At 33.8% G+C, this 12,758-nt stretch overlaps 1 protein-coding gene across 4 annotated transcripts in view; it reads right to left on the reverse strand.

Moving 5' to 3' along the window:
• FBXL17 (F-box and leucine rich repeat protein 17) overlaps nucleotides 1–12,758 on the reverse strand; it is a 529,799-nt gene that overhangs the window by 156,981 nt on the left and 360,060 nt on the right. For all 4 annotated transcript variants that reach the window (XM_023212253.3, XM_023212254.2, XM_031935438.1 and 1 more), the window contains one exon: nucleotides 6,672–6,748. In XM_023212253.3, the coding sequence (XP_023068021.3) occupies nucleotides 6,672–6,748 (77 nt within the window). The remainder of the gene's footprint in view (nucleotides 1–6,671; nucleotides 6,749–12,758) is intronic.

Below are 12,758 nucleotides of genomic sequence, written 5' to 3' on the forward strand. Positions count from 1 at the left end.
GAGAAAATAAAAGATGGAAAGTTTATATTTCAGTTAATAGTTAAATATGTAAATTTATAATTTAGCTACAAAAACTAATTTGGAACAACAACATATATGTACTTTGAGGGGTAAGAAAGTTAAGGGGTAAGCACACAAAAACAGGTTTATTTGTCTTTTAAATGAAGGCAGAATGTTTCTTAATTAAAAAAAAAACGATTAAATGTGAAACTAGAGTTAATCTTTGAATTGGCTGTGGTGGTAATTCCTTGAACAAATGTTTTAAGAAGTCCTTCTCAATAGATTTGACATTTGTAGTCTATTCTAGCACGACACAGTGATGAGAGTTGTCACTGCTCAGTCTTTTATTTCAAGGTTACTTAGCTACGGTCTTGGGATGACCTAGGAAATAGGAAAGAATGTCAACCATTTATTTGCTGTTGAGCAAAGGAGAAAGGAGAAAAGCTTAATAATTAAATACCAAATTTTGGGTGAAAAATCATTTCCATTATGCATTAGTCTGCTTTCATGCTGAGGATAAAGACATACCCCAGACTAGGTAATTTATAAAGAAAAAGAAGTTTAATGGACTCACAGTTCCATGTGGCTGGGGAGGCCTCACAATCATGGTGGAGGGCAAAAGGCACATCTTACATGGCAGCAGGCAAGACAGAATGAGAGCCAAACGAACAGGGGAAACCTCTTATAAAATCATCAGATCTCGTGAGACTTATTCACTATGGTGAGAACAGTATGGGGGAAATGGTCATTATGATTCAACTATCTCCCATTGGGTCTCTTCCACAACACGTGAAAATTATGGGAGCTACAATTCAAGATGAGATTTAGGTGAGGACACAGTCAAACCATACCACATTACTAAGAAAAAGAACATAACACCTGCTAAATGTAACTGTAGGAATATAAATCTAGTAATGGGGTACTCTAGGAATAAAACAAAATTTAGAAGTGGAGAGAAATAACTTTTAAGATGAACACATAAACAAGGGTAATTTGCAAGAATAGATTTAGCAAGTTAGAACTATTTTGTTAGAAACCATAAAAGTTCCCTATATCTAAATAATAGAATGGAAAAAAGTGCGAATAATCAACAGTAAACATTAGGACATTCTTTTTGACTTACAAATGTCTTTTCTAAAGTTCTTCTCTATCACCTTACAACTATTAGAGTTATTTCTGCTGATAAAAGGAGTGTAATCTTACCTAGCAATCTTGGAGCAGTTTAAAATACTATTTAAAAATGAAACAAAATATAAAATTAAAAAAAAAACAGGAATTTCATTTAAAATGGGAGATCATTACACGTAATGCATACCTAATAATATAAAACATAAAATGATATAATAAAGAGCAAAATTATTTTGGGTGTAGAATTTTTTTTTCTTGAATAATTTATTAATGTTAGTCTGGCAACAAAAGGGATACCGGGGTAACCCAGAATGCTTGTTGGGGTTTCTTTCATTTCTTTCGTATTTACTTTGATGATGTATTCCAGATCCTAATTTGGGTTAACTAACAGCTTAAAAGGGTTGGTATCCCAAGGAGAGGTAGGTAAGGAACAACCTTTTAATCTTTCAATAGTATTAGAAGGTCAACAAGGCTGGGGTGAGATGTGGGTTACACAAAAACAATGAATAATGTCACCAGGCCACTCCCTGCCATTCTTCTTGTCTGGAAAAGAAGATGTATTACTTTTTTTTTTTTTTTTAAATAAGCAGGCTAGCCTGTCCTCTGGATCCTACCAGCATTATCCCTTTAGGAATGCAGAAACTAAACATCTGCATCTAGCACACGGTCCAGCACACACAGTGGGTGCTGAATCAATATTTTTTGACAGAATATTATGTTTGACAGAATGAAATTTTTTTTTATCACGTCTGACATATGGCAGCCCAACTAAAATGACATCTCCAATCATAATCATGGACAAAGTGATCTCCTTGACTTGGAAGACCTTTTGCCCAGAGCAATTCAAAAGTTTTGTCAAGCCACATGGTTATGTTAAAAAGTCCCAGATCAGTACTGCGATCAAGAATACGGGCAGCCAAAGACAGCCCCAGGACAGCAGTCCACTGTGGGTCTGTAGAAACCACACAGAAGGATGTGGAGTGGTACTGAGTGAGCCTGTGGGTTGTCAGTGACCTTGTATGCCCCCAAACAACAATGTCAGTATGTATTTACAGTCCTCTTTAATTAAAGATTCTTTCACTACTTAAAAATGGAAACTAAAAGGTTATCTCTAGAGTGTATTTCTAGGGCCCACAGGAGTGCTAGAGTGAAAAAAAAAAGTGATAACTCTGAAAAAAACCTGGGTCATTTTACAACTGCCCCCTGGCACAAGGGTCACAATGGTAATATTCACTGTGGAGACACTAATGGAGATAAGCACTTTATTCATCCATCCCATTTATTATACCATATGAAATGCTGTGCGGCCCAACAGAAAGACCACTTCCTCCATAGGCCTGAGTGATACAGGTTGATTTCTCCTTCTTGTCTTCCTCTTAATCCCAAGGATACACTTTCCTGAAGGAAGTAAATTTTCTTTTCGTTTCTTTTTTGAGACAGAGTTTCACTTTTGTCGCCCAGGCTGGAGTACAATAGCATGATCTCGGCTCACTGCTACCTCTGCCTCTCAGGTTCAAGTGATTTTCCTGCCTCTGCCTCCCAAGTAGCTGGTATTACAGGCATGCACCAGCATGCCCGGCTAATTTTGTATTTTTAGTAGAGACAGAGTTTCACTATGTTGGTCAGGCTGGTCTCAAACTCCTGACCTCAGGTGATCCGCCCGCCTCAGCCTCCCAAAGTGCTGGGATTGCAGGCATGAGGCACTATGCCCAGCCTTGAAGGAAGTAAATTTTCAAAAGAAATTTGAGCAAATAAGTAGGTTGGGAAGTACTCAATGACAAATTGTTCCAGGAACAAAGAAAAGCATAAGGGGAGCAATGAGAAACTTCTCCACATAAAATGAAAGTAGCACAAAGGAGAGATAGGTGAGAAATCTAAGACAGGAAGGCAAATAAAAGGTTTTAGATTTTTTGCTGTATCTTTTTCTATTCCTTACTAATAATCTTGTTTAGCTAGCTTAGCTCTGGAGATCAAGTAGGCAGGTATAGACTAATGTAGGTCAAATTTCTAAATAATGATTTCCACAAACAGAAAAGCCACACTTGGAAGAGGAGAAGGGCTAATTCCTCTTCAGAGGGAGAGAGAAAGAAGATTCTGTATGATAAGAACTGCCAATTAGTGAGTGTCGACTATGCCACCAGGCACTACATGAGTGTTTTATATTGATTTTTGCTAACGTATGTGTCATGTATCATCATGTGGATTAACAGATGGCAAAACTAGGAAGTTAAGTAACTTGCTTTAGGTTACAAAGAAAAGAAGTGACAAAGCTGGAATTTTAACCGAACTCTGTAACACCTAAGTTTGAGTTTTTTTCCACAATACTGCCAATGACATACATTTGTGCAGTGATACAGGAATGACAATATTATATTTCTCTTCAGGGAGCAATTTCCCCAGACTGTATTTTCTATTTAGCTGTGTCTGAATTATTGATTTGTTTATAATTGCTACCCTTTACCATAAAGATATATGTTCAATTTGGGGAGTAAGAAGCCTATTAGCATGATCGTTTGCTTTATGACAACTGTATCATATATCAATTAAAATAAACATAACTCTGTAACAGCCTGGGCAGGTGTTACTAAGTACTATAATACAACATTTAACACCTGTGAGAATCTTGACAAAAATTACAAATTATATGCCAGGTGAGGAGCTGTTTCTGAATCAATGAAGCCTGTAAAAAAAATTAAAAATCTCAGTATACCATACTAAAATAATGTACATATTCATCACCAGAGAAAGAGGAGGCCAAAAACAGACTCACCAGCTTGAATAAGAGTAAAGCAATAGGAAGTAGAACCATGGGGTAGTCTCTTAAAGGATGAATTGCCCACCTATCAGATGTACATCAAACTTTACAATTTCTAAGTAGCTTCAATAATCAAAAAGTCCTATAGAATATGTTTCTACTTGTCCAGTCAAAGAAGGAAAAGGGCATCTGTTTTTCCTTCTTAGAATTTAATAGGGTAGGGGGAACACAGTCTCTCCAGCAGAGCAGTTACCTTCAATAACATGCTGTTTCTCTGGTTACAATGAATAATCTTTTTGCTGCCTCTTTGACAAAAATTACCATACAGCATTGGCATTGTAGTGGGTGAAAAGATGAGATGAGCTGAGCTTTCAGTAATTTGTTTAATTTTATAATCAAATAGCAATTGTAGTACAATCTCATAACCTATCAACCTTTCCCTCTCTTCCTCAATTGTGCCCCAACATTTCGGAGAACAGAATCAACAGATGCAAAGACTTTCACCATGAACCTTTTGAATACTTGAAATTCTAGTGAAGAAGGAAGGTAAGATGGGGCAGAGAGCTTGAGAGCTGGAGGGACTGAGGTGCAAGAAAAATCATAATCAATTTCTTATCACCATGGAGAGGAAAGTCCACAAAATTTTCACTTCTGATTCTGCTCAAAAGGACAAGATCAGTTGTCAACTTTGCCTGACATTATCTTCATTTAGGCAAGTTTTACAAAATGACTGGTTGGGCCCCACTTCATTGAAATTCTAATTTGACTAGTTTTAGGTGAGGCTTACATGTCAATGTTTTAGAAACTCTTCAGATAGTCTAATGTGCAGACAGGGTTGAGAAACACTGAAATAAAATAATTCAGAGACACAAATAAATGTAAACCATATTAGTAAGGTTTTAACATAAACCTCTTCCAAGACTTAGGAAAGGAAAGGTGGCAGAAAAATTCTAAGTGAATCTTGTTTTTATCCCACTCCTGTAGAAAAACAACACTTACTAGCAGTGTACACTGTGCTACTCACAAGGTTAGGTACCAGATACATACGGAAGCATGAAGTCAGACATTAATTCCTCATTTTACATCTGAGGAAACGGAGTGTCCTATATGTGAAGGAACTTCCCTAAGGTCAAAGAACAAAGACAGAACTTGATCCCAGATCTGTCGCAACTCCAGAGCTTTATACCTTCTCAATATCTTCTGGAACATTCCTTTTTGTACTTGATAACTTAATAGTAGATACTGGGCACTGCCTTTGTTAGGACACAAAGTATCTCTACGCCTTCAGAATAAAGTGTGCCTTTAGCAACATTTTACACTGCAGAACCTCAGAGGAGTTCATTTAAGGGATTTAATCCATAACTCCTGGCTATTAGCTACCTGACAATTGGCAGTGAAAAAGGGGGAAATACACAAAAAGACTGGAAGGGCAGGTTGTGACAAGTTTCAAATGAATGAATGAAAGTATTAGTTGATTAACAAATCTACATGGGTATATATACAATATACATATATAATACACACACACACACTTTCTCTCTCGCTCAATATGCCCTGTGTTGGTCAGGGAGAACTCTTTAGGGCCTAGACAATGGTAGACATAAGAAGTTTTAGAGAGTTAACCACGTCTAAGTAGCAATCTAATTGCCAATCCAGAAAACAAACAACGTAAGTAAAGAAAAATATATCAAAACATTACTTTTACAAGGCAAAATTAGGAAAAAAACTCACAACCCAGAAACATTATGAATAAGACATATTCTCTAAAATAAACTGAAATTAGGTATGTTTTTAAATTAAAAACATTAGAGTATTTTTAAAATTATAACTTCAGTAGAGTTTTTCAAAAAGATGAATTTAGTAGCTAATAAAAGACAACTCTCCCATCCATGGCAGATGGTCAGTGTGACATCCTAGGACTGGAGTCATTTATTATTACATGTCAGAGCTAACAATACAAACTTAATGGATTGTTAACTTCCCTTGAGATAGAAAGCATATTCTCAAATTTAAATGAAGAAATCAAAAAGTCAGAAAAAATAAAAGAAAACCATTTCATTCTCTTATAAAGTCTAATGTATTTTCAGTTAAAACTCTGTCATTAGATTAAATACACAAATGGTTAAGAAAAAATTTATAAAATTAAACAAAAAAAAGAAGGGCTAGGTTGTTTTTATTACTCCAACAATATGACTTCATACTTTTCATAATTGTAGAAAAAACTTGCTTTTTGCTGCTTTAAAAGAATATTGAAAATTAAGATAATTTAAAATGTTGCATATAAATGTATGCCCTTTACTTCCTATATCCACAAATGGACATTTCCAATGTTTTTCAGAATTTAAAGTGTTAAGAAGTTTGGTATTTAGAATGTCAGCAGATATGCTTTTGACATGATATTACATTAAGCAAATAAGCTCAATGTAATAATTTTCTTAGTTATATTTATTATGCCCATTTTATTGTTAAACTTATTTCCTGTTAAACTTATTTTCATTGTATACCTCTTTTAGCCATACTTTTTAATTTTGTGTATGTGTGTGTATGCAAATGTACATGTGTGCATGTGTGTGTGATTGCATGTGGTAATGAAGTAATATGAATATTCATTTTACTCTGGTTCTTAGCTCATAATTTTTTTATTTTTAATTTTTGGTACAGTCAGAATGAACATGAATGACGATAAACAGTCTCTAAGATATAGTTCTTGATTTCTTTTAAAAAAACTTTCAATGATTTTGTAACTTTTTATTCTTAGAAAGGATTAGGACAATGGTTCATTACCTACCATAATCTGTGATTTTACAGGACACCAAATATAGCTCTTTCAGGTTTTGGCCTTCCTTTGCAATGACCTCCACACACCTGAAACATACAAAAAGTGGTGAGTTATACTAATGAGTTTCAAGTTAAATTAGCAAGGGTTTGAATATAACAGGAAGAGGTCAGCATTTGGTGAATGCCACAGCTTCTTTCAAGGTGTTGCAGGAAAGGTATTATATTCCCTGCTTTAAAGTCAAGTGCTGTCATACCTAACTGACTTTATTTAAATACATTTATGACTAGTGCATCTTTTAAAACCAAAGAGCTTAGAAAGAAATATTCCCGTAAGGGTAATGTTACATTTGGTAATAAAAGACTAGTAAACATATGCTGCTTAATGAATATATACTATTTATATAATTAAATAATAATAAAATAATTATAATAGAACTGTAGAATATAGATAGATCATTATTATAGGTAGATGGTTATACACTCATGGTTAATGAGCTCACGGTTAATATGCTCAATTATTAATGATGGAATTAGGTAACACGGAAATAATATTTTTTGCAAAATTTTATTCAATTTGATATCAAATATGTTCTGAAAAGCTATAATTTTACAGATTAAAGATGAAAGAAAATATGTACACATAACTTTAAAATATCTTATTCCTAATATTGTAAATAAGTTGTAAAGGTTTAGGCCATTTTAACAATATAGATATAGATACGTAAGACTGTCTTTTCTGGTTTCATTTAAGTTAAAAAAAATTTTTTAATGGTGCACTCTGATCTAATAGGCCTAGTGGAAGTTGTATTACAGAATTGAATGAACTTTAAAAGTAATGATTAACAATATTATCCATTTTGTGGCTCAGTTTCCTATAATATCAGAAAAATTTGTGCAGTCATACAGACACACAGGCAAATGCACCCTTTGATGCAGTCCCTCTTTTAATCTTTATAAATAAGAGTTAAGTAAAAGGGTAAAAGCAAAAAGAGTCATTAACCTTTTCTAGGAAGTAAGGATCAAGTAATTTGATACCTGTGTGCATAATCTATCAAAAAATTACTCAGTATCCATCTCTGTCTTTCCTATATTTTATTTGCCGTCTGGCTTATTTGTAGGAATCTTCATAAAATGTCAGGAAACTTTATACAATTTTACTTCACATAATTCATTATTGAAGGTTAAATTAGTTATAGAGAAGACATATATTTCTTTTAAAAAATTTTTATGGAATTTTGTTTTAATGGAATGATAAACATTTCAAATTTCCTCAGAATAACCAAATAAACATTCTTTTTCTTCCACTATTAAAAAAAACTATTAAAAAAAAGGATAAATTTTTCCATGTCTAAAACAAGAAACTTAAAACAGCAAGACAATGCAATTACGATGGACACAGGTTGTGAGGAAAATTTTAAAGCTAATTCCATGTCATTTGGTTTTTACATAATATTTAAATAAATTCATTATAAAAAGAATAAAAACAGAAATGAAACATTACCAACAATAACAACCTTTTATATGGTAAAAACTATTTTTACAAGCTAAGAGTACACAAAAAGGCCCTAGATAACTGTAATACCCTAAATCATTAAAAAATAATCTGACGACTTTCAGTCAAATCAAATATACATATCTCACTGTCCTCTTCCATTACCTACCAAAAAAACAAACAGATCCAATATTTCGCATGGAATATTCCAAAAATCATTAATTGTAGTTTGTTCTCATGCTCTATTTGAATAGTTCAAAATGCCTGATTTATATTTGATTATGCTCTAAACAAGTGCAATATCCTATTTATCTTCCTTGTATTTGATTTTACATCAGATACGCACATAAGACATACAGATGACTAAAAATAGCAAATGACACAATTGACTTCACTGTACAAGCCAAGTCAAATGTTAGTACATAGGCAACAAGAACCAACATTTATATAAAATAAGATGATCAATCGCTGGATAAAGACTTCCCAAAAACTGATAAAAGGTCATGAGCATCAGGTTTCCCCGCTATTGAACAGAGAAAAGTTCAAGAGGTGTAGACAATTATGAATACCTATTATAAAATCATTTAGCACACTCAGGAGGCAATATAGTGGCCAAGAGATAACACATGATTAAGAGTAAGCAGTGTCTTTCAGATAAAAAAGGGAGAAATATAAGAGAAAAGCAATTTGCTTTCTCTAAAGAATCACCTAGGATTATTGCTGTTCTTGAAAGTTCAGGTAAACAGGGTTTTCCAAATACTTTTAATTACCCTGATCACAGCCAGTGTGCTAAAAGTCATGTACAACATAAAATTAATTTCTGAAATAAAAATTCATGGTGACAAAACCATACCCTTGGAAAACCTGTAGCAAAATATTAATTTTATATCTGTTATGGATTTTACATTTGAAAAGAGAAACCCCAAATTCTGTGATTTTGGACAGAAACGTCATATATATGGAGACACAAAATTGAGTGGTTGCAGTAGGTAGATAAAGTAGTTGTTGTTTTAAGAATTGAAAATGGAAGTGGTTTGTATTATCCCATTACTACAAATTGGTGGAAATGGAACACCACCTCATGTTCCTGGCTAGTGTCTGAAGTCTCATAATCCATCTATGTCGTGTTTCCCGGGTAGCATGTGGTGATAGCAGTTCACGATGAGAGATTGTGGATGCTGACTATCCTTTTCTCCTGAAACTTTCAGAGTCCATTCTATAACATGTTTACAAGTAGTACATAACACAAGTCTGTGAACATATTTACTTTAAATAATTCCACTGTTTTACAAAGAATCTTGGCTCTAGTCATAACCTTTAGTGTATTAAAATCAGAGCAATTTCTAGTTCGCTGTATAGTATGTATGCAAAAAACAAAGTCATGAATCTTAGTATGGACTACAGGTACAGCAAGTTAAGAGGTATTTATAAGCTGATACCAATAAAAGAGAGAAATGTGGGCAAAGCAATAATCTTGAAGTGAGAAGGAGAGTGACAGAACCAAAGACCACATGTAAAATGTTTACTTCTTCATCACCTTTCTTACTCACAGATTACATAGAGGAATATTCATTAATCATAGTGATGAATTAGTTTGGTCCATAGGAGCAAGCCATGAGTCTCTAAACTCACAATATAGAATTCAAATTTTTCCTATTCTTCCCCAACCCCTTGTCCCCATCATTCCTATAGGCAAAGCTCAGAATATCACATGGCCATTCTCTATGAATCAGTAGGTTCCAAGATTTCCCACTTCATGTATGAAAACATAAGGAGTTATAAAATTTAGGAAAAGAACTATGTCCTTACAGAAAGTAACGATGTATAAGATAATTAAGAAAAATTCGTAATATGGGAAAATGGCATAGTGGATAAATGCTGAAGAATATCAAATACTTTTAAAGTACCTCATGAATGTCAAGCACAATTAAGATTACTAAACCCTAAGGAGAGATCTGTCTTAACAAGAGAGAATAAAGGAATCAAAAGACATGCTAGTCTCCCCTTCAGGGAATCACAGAACAATCACGTACATTTTTTGGAGCCCTACATCATCATTCTCTACAAGATAAGTCCACATGAAAAAGTTCTCCAAAAAAAAGTCTTAGGTTCATTTAAATATACTTTAATTTATTCTGAATTGCCTACCCTCAGTTTATTTTCCTGCTTTTATGTTTTGGCAGGGGTCTGAAGAGAATTTTTTTTTTTTTTTTTAAAAACAACATTGCTACCATTGTAAATTCTTGAGTAACAGCTGTTGAATACATATATATAAACTCTTTTGGAACACAGAAAAGGGGCCAGAAAACCTGCTCCAAAGTATCCTAAGCATCCAGAGTTATTTTTGATAATAATGTAACTTTATGCTCACTTGCTTTTGATAATGTTCTAAAATGCACCTGAAACATCTGATGAAATATGAAAAGCAACAGAAAGGTTACTTTGGTAAGCTAGATAGGATTTTTTTTCAAAGATGAGAAGGCATTACTTATTTTCAGTGGAGGGAAAATCTGTCTGCTTAGCAATAGATTCCTAATCATATGATTTATGTGAAGGGTAAAGGTTAATGAATTAAGCTGTGTAAGCTTCAAAACTATCAAAGGAATTCAAAAGAGCCTTGAATTATGGAAAACAATGGCCCATTCTACATACATACCAAATTTTTATGTTTTTTTGTCTCCTACTCAAAAGCTAGAACATGGCATTAGTGACAATTGAAAAGAACTAATGAGGAAATATGACTACATCGCTTGCAATAGGAGTGTCCTAGGAGACCTTGTTACTGTTTGTGATGTGCTTTAAACCCAAAAGAAGCTAATTGGAGCTGCCAGACACTGGTTTGCAAATCTCACTTTAAAGGACAGCCTCAATCACCTCAGAGGTGTGAAAAGAAATGTCCCTATTAGAGATGCATTAGTATGTGGCTCGGTGAATTTCTAAATAAACTTTAGGATGTTTTTTCCTAAGTCACTTTTATATTTGAATAATAGATATATCTTTAAGTGAAACACAAATGCAACAAGACAAAAACAACCCCACAGATCTAAAACAAAGAACTATGAAGAGGGCCAGAAAGTAATTGGCAAATAAGTGCATCTGGGAGCTAGGTATATTTAGGTTGAATAAACATGTGGATCAAAACTCAGAACTCCTGAAACAAATCATAAAAGTGATCTATTTGGGGTTTCAGAAACAGAATCTCATTTTCATCATTTCTTGAAAGGAAGCAAGCCAAGAATCCAACCTATGTTACATAGATTGTAAGTGGGTAGGGGCTTAAGTAGCTACAACACACACACATACACATACACACCCAACACACGAAAGGAGTAAAAAGTGTTTACAAGATCTAAAGAGAGTAACAAGAGAGCAAACAGTCCAATTCCATGCTGCAGAAGCTCATCCTGACTAATTCATACATGGGTCATTTAAATGATAGCAGAGGTCACCAAAACACAATTGGGTATCTTACAGAAAGAATAATGATATCTGATTGATTTTTCTAAAGCTCTAAATGAAGTTTTACTGAAGAATAATCCAATCCCAGTGCAGTAAATGAATGGGTATAATTTATAGGTTTACTCTGCCTTCAGAAAATGCACAATATAAAAGATTTCCATGCACAAAAGAGATAAATGTACAAGTAAACTTTTACAAGATGAGTCAATTCGAGAATCTATTAATACACTTGATCTCAGTCAAAAGGCCAAGAAGCAATCAAGAATCTACTAATAGTATGTTTCCCCTTAATACATTTGAATACAATTTCATTTATGAGTCTTATATTTATATACTTTTTCTAAGTAATAGGACACCTTAACCTTGCAGAAATGGCATGAAATAGTTTTTTTTTTAATCTTCAAGTTAAACAGCTGTACATAAATGACAAATACAAGATTATTTCTGGAACATGGCAGATGGTATCAAGGTGATATGTTAAATCCACTTTGTATTCTGCAGTATACTTTTTTTGTAAACGCTCTTGTATTCAATCCTATTGACAACACAATACCAAATATACACCTAAGTCAATTTTTCATGTAAACTTCTAAAGATGTGCTCATAGAAGAGATGTTTACTACAAGAAAAATTCTTTTTTAAAGGTTGACTTGCAATTAAAATGTGAGAGCATTTGCTCAAAGCATGTTCTTAATATACCACAGGGGCAAAGACTAGGAGTGACATGCAAAATGTCACCAGCTCCACCAGTTAACAACAATTATCTTGGGACACTCATTAAGTTCTCACTACCAAATGTTATTCTCTAGAAAGCCAATATCTGATTAGTGTGGTTGAGATTAATTTAAGCTCTTGCTGCTTAAACAATAGCAAGCCGATGCCCATTTTGTCACACTGAGAGGTAATGGAAGACTACAAAATTAGAATAGTAGTGTTTTGTTATTTATGTTTTAATGAGGCACACCACAAGAGGTGGCCTACAAACTGAAATGTTACTAAAACTTCAGTTCTATGGGTTTGCATCTTTGCCAACAGAGGGTGCTACACCTTTAAGGAAAATGAGGCAGAGCAGATGTCATTTGCTGATTCTTTCTGGACCACTCTCTCCTTGAGTGTCTATGACATTAAATAGGTTTTCTCGTTGGA

The sequence above is a fragment of the Piliocolobus tephrosceles genome, chromosome 4 (genome assembly GCF_002776525.5).
Source record: "Piliocolobus tephrosceles isolate RC106 chromosome 4, ASM277652v3, whole genome shotgun sequence".
In the NCBI taxonomy this organism is placed as follows: Eukaryota; Metazoa; Chordata; class Mammalia; order Primates; family Cercopithecidae; genus Piliocolobus; species Piliocolobus tephrosceles.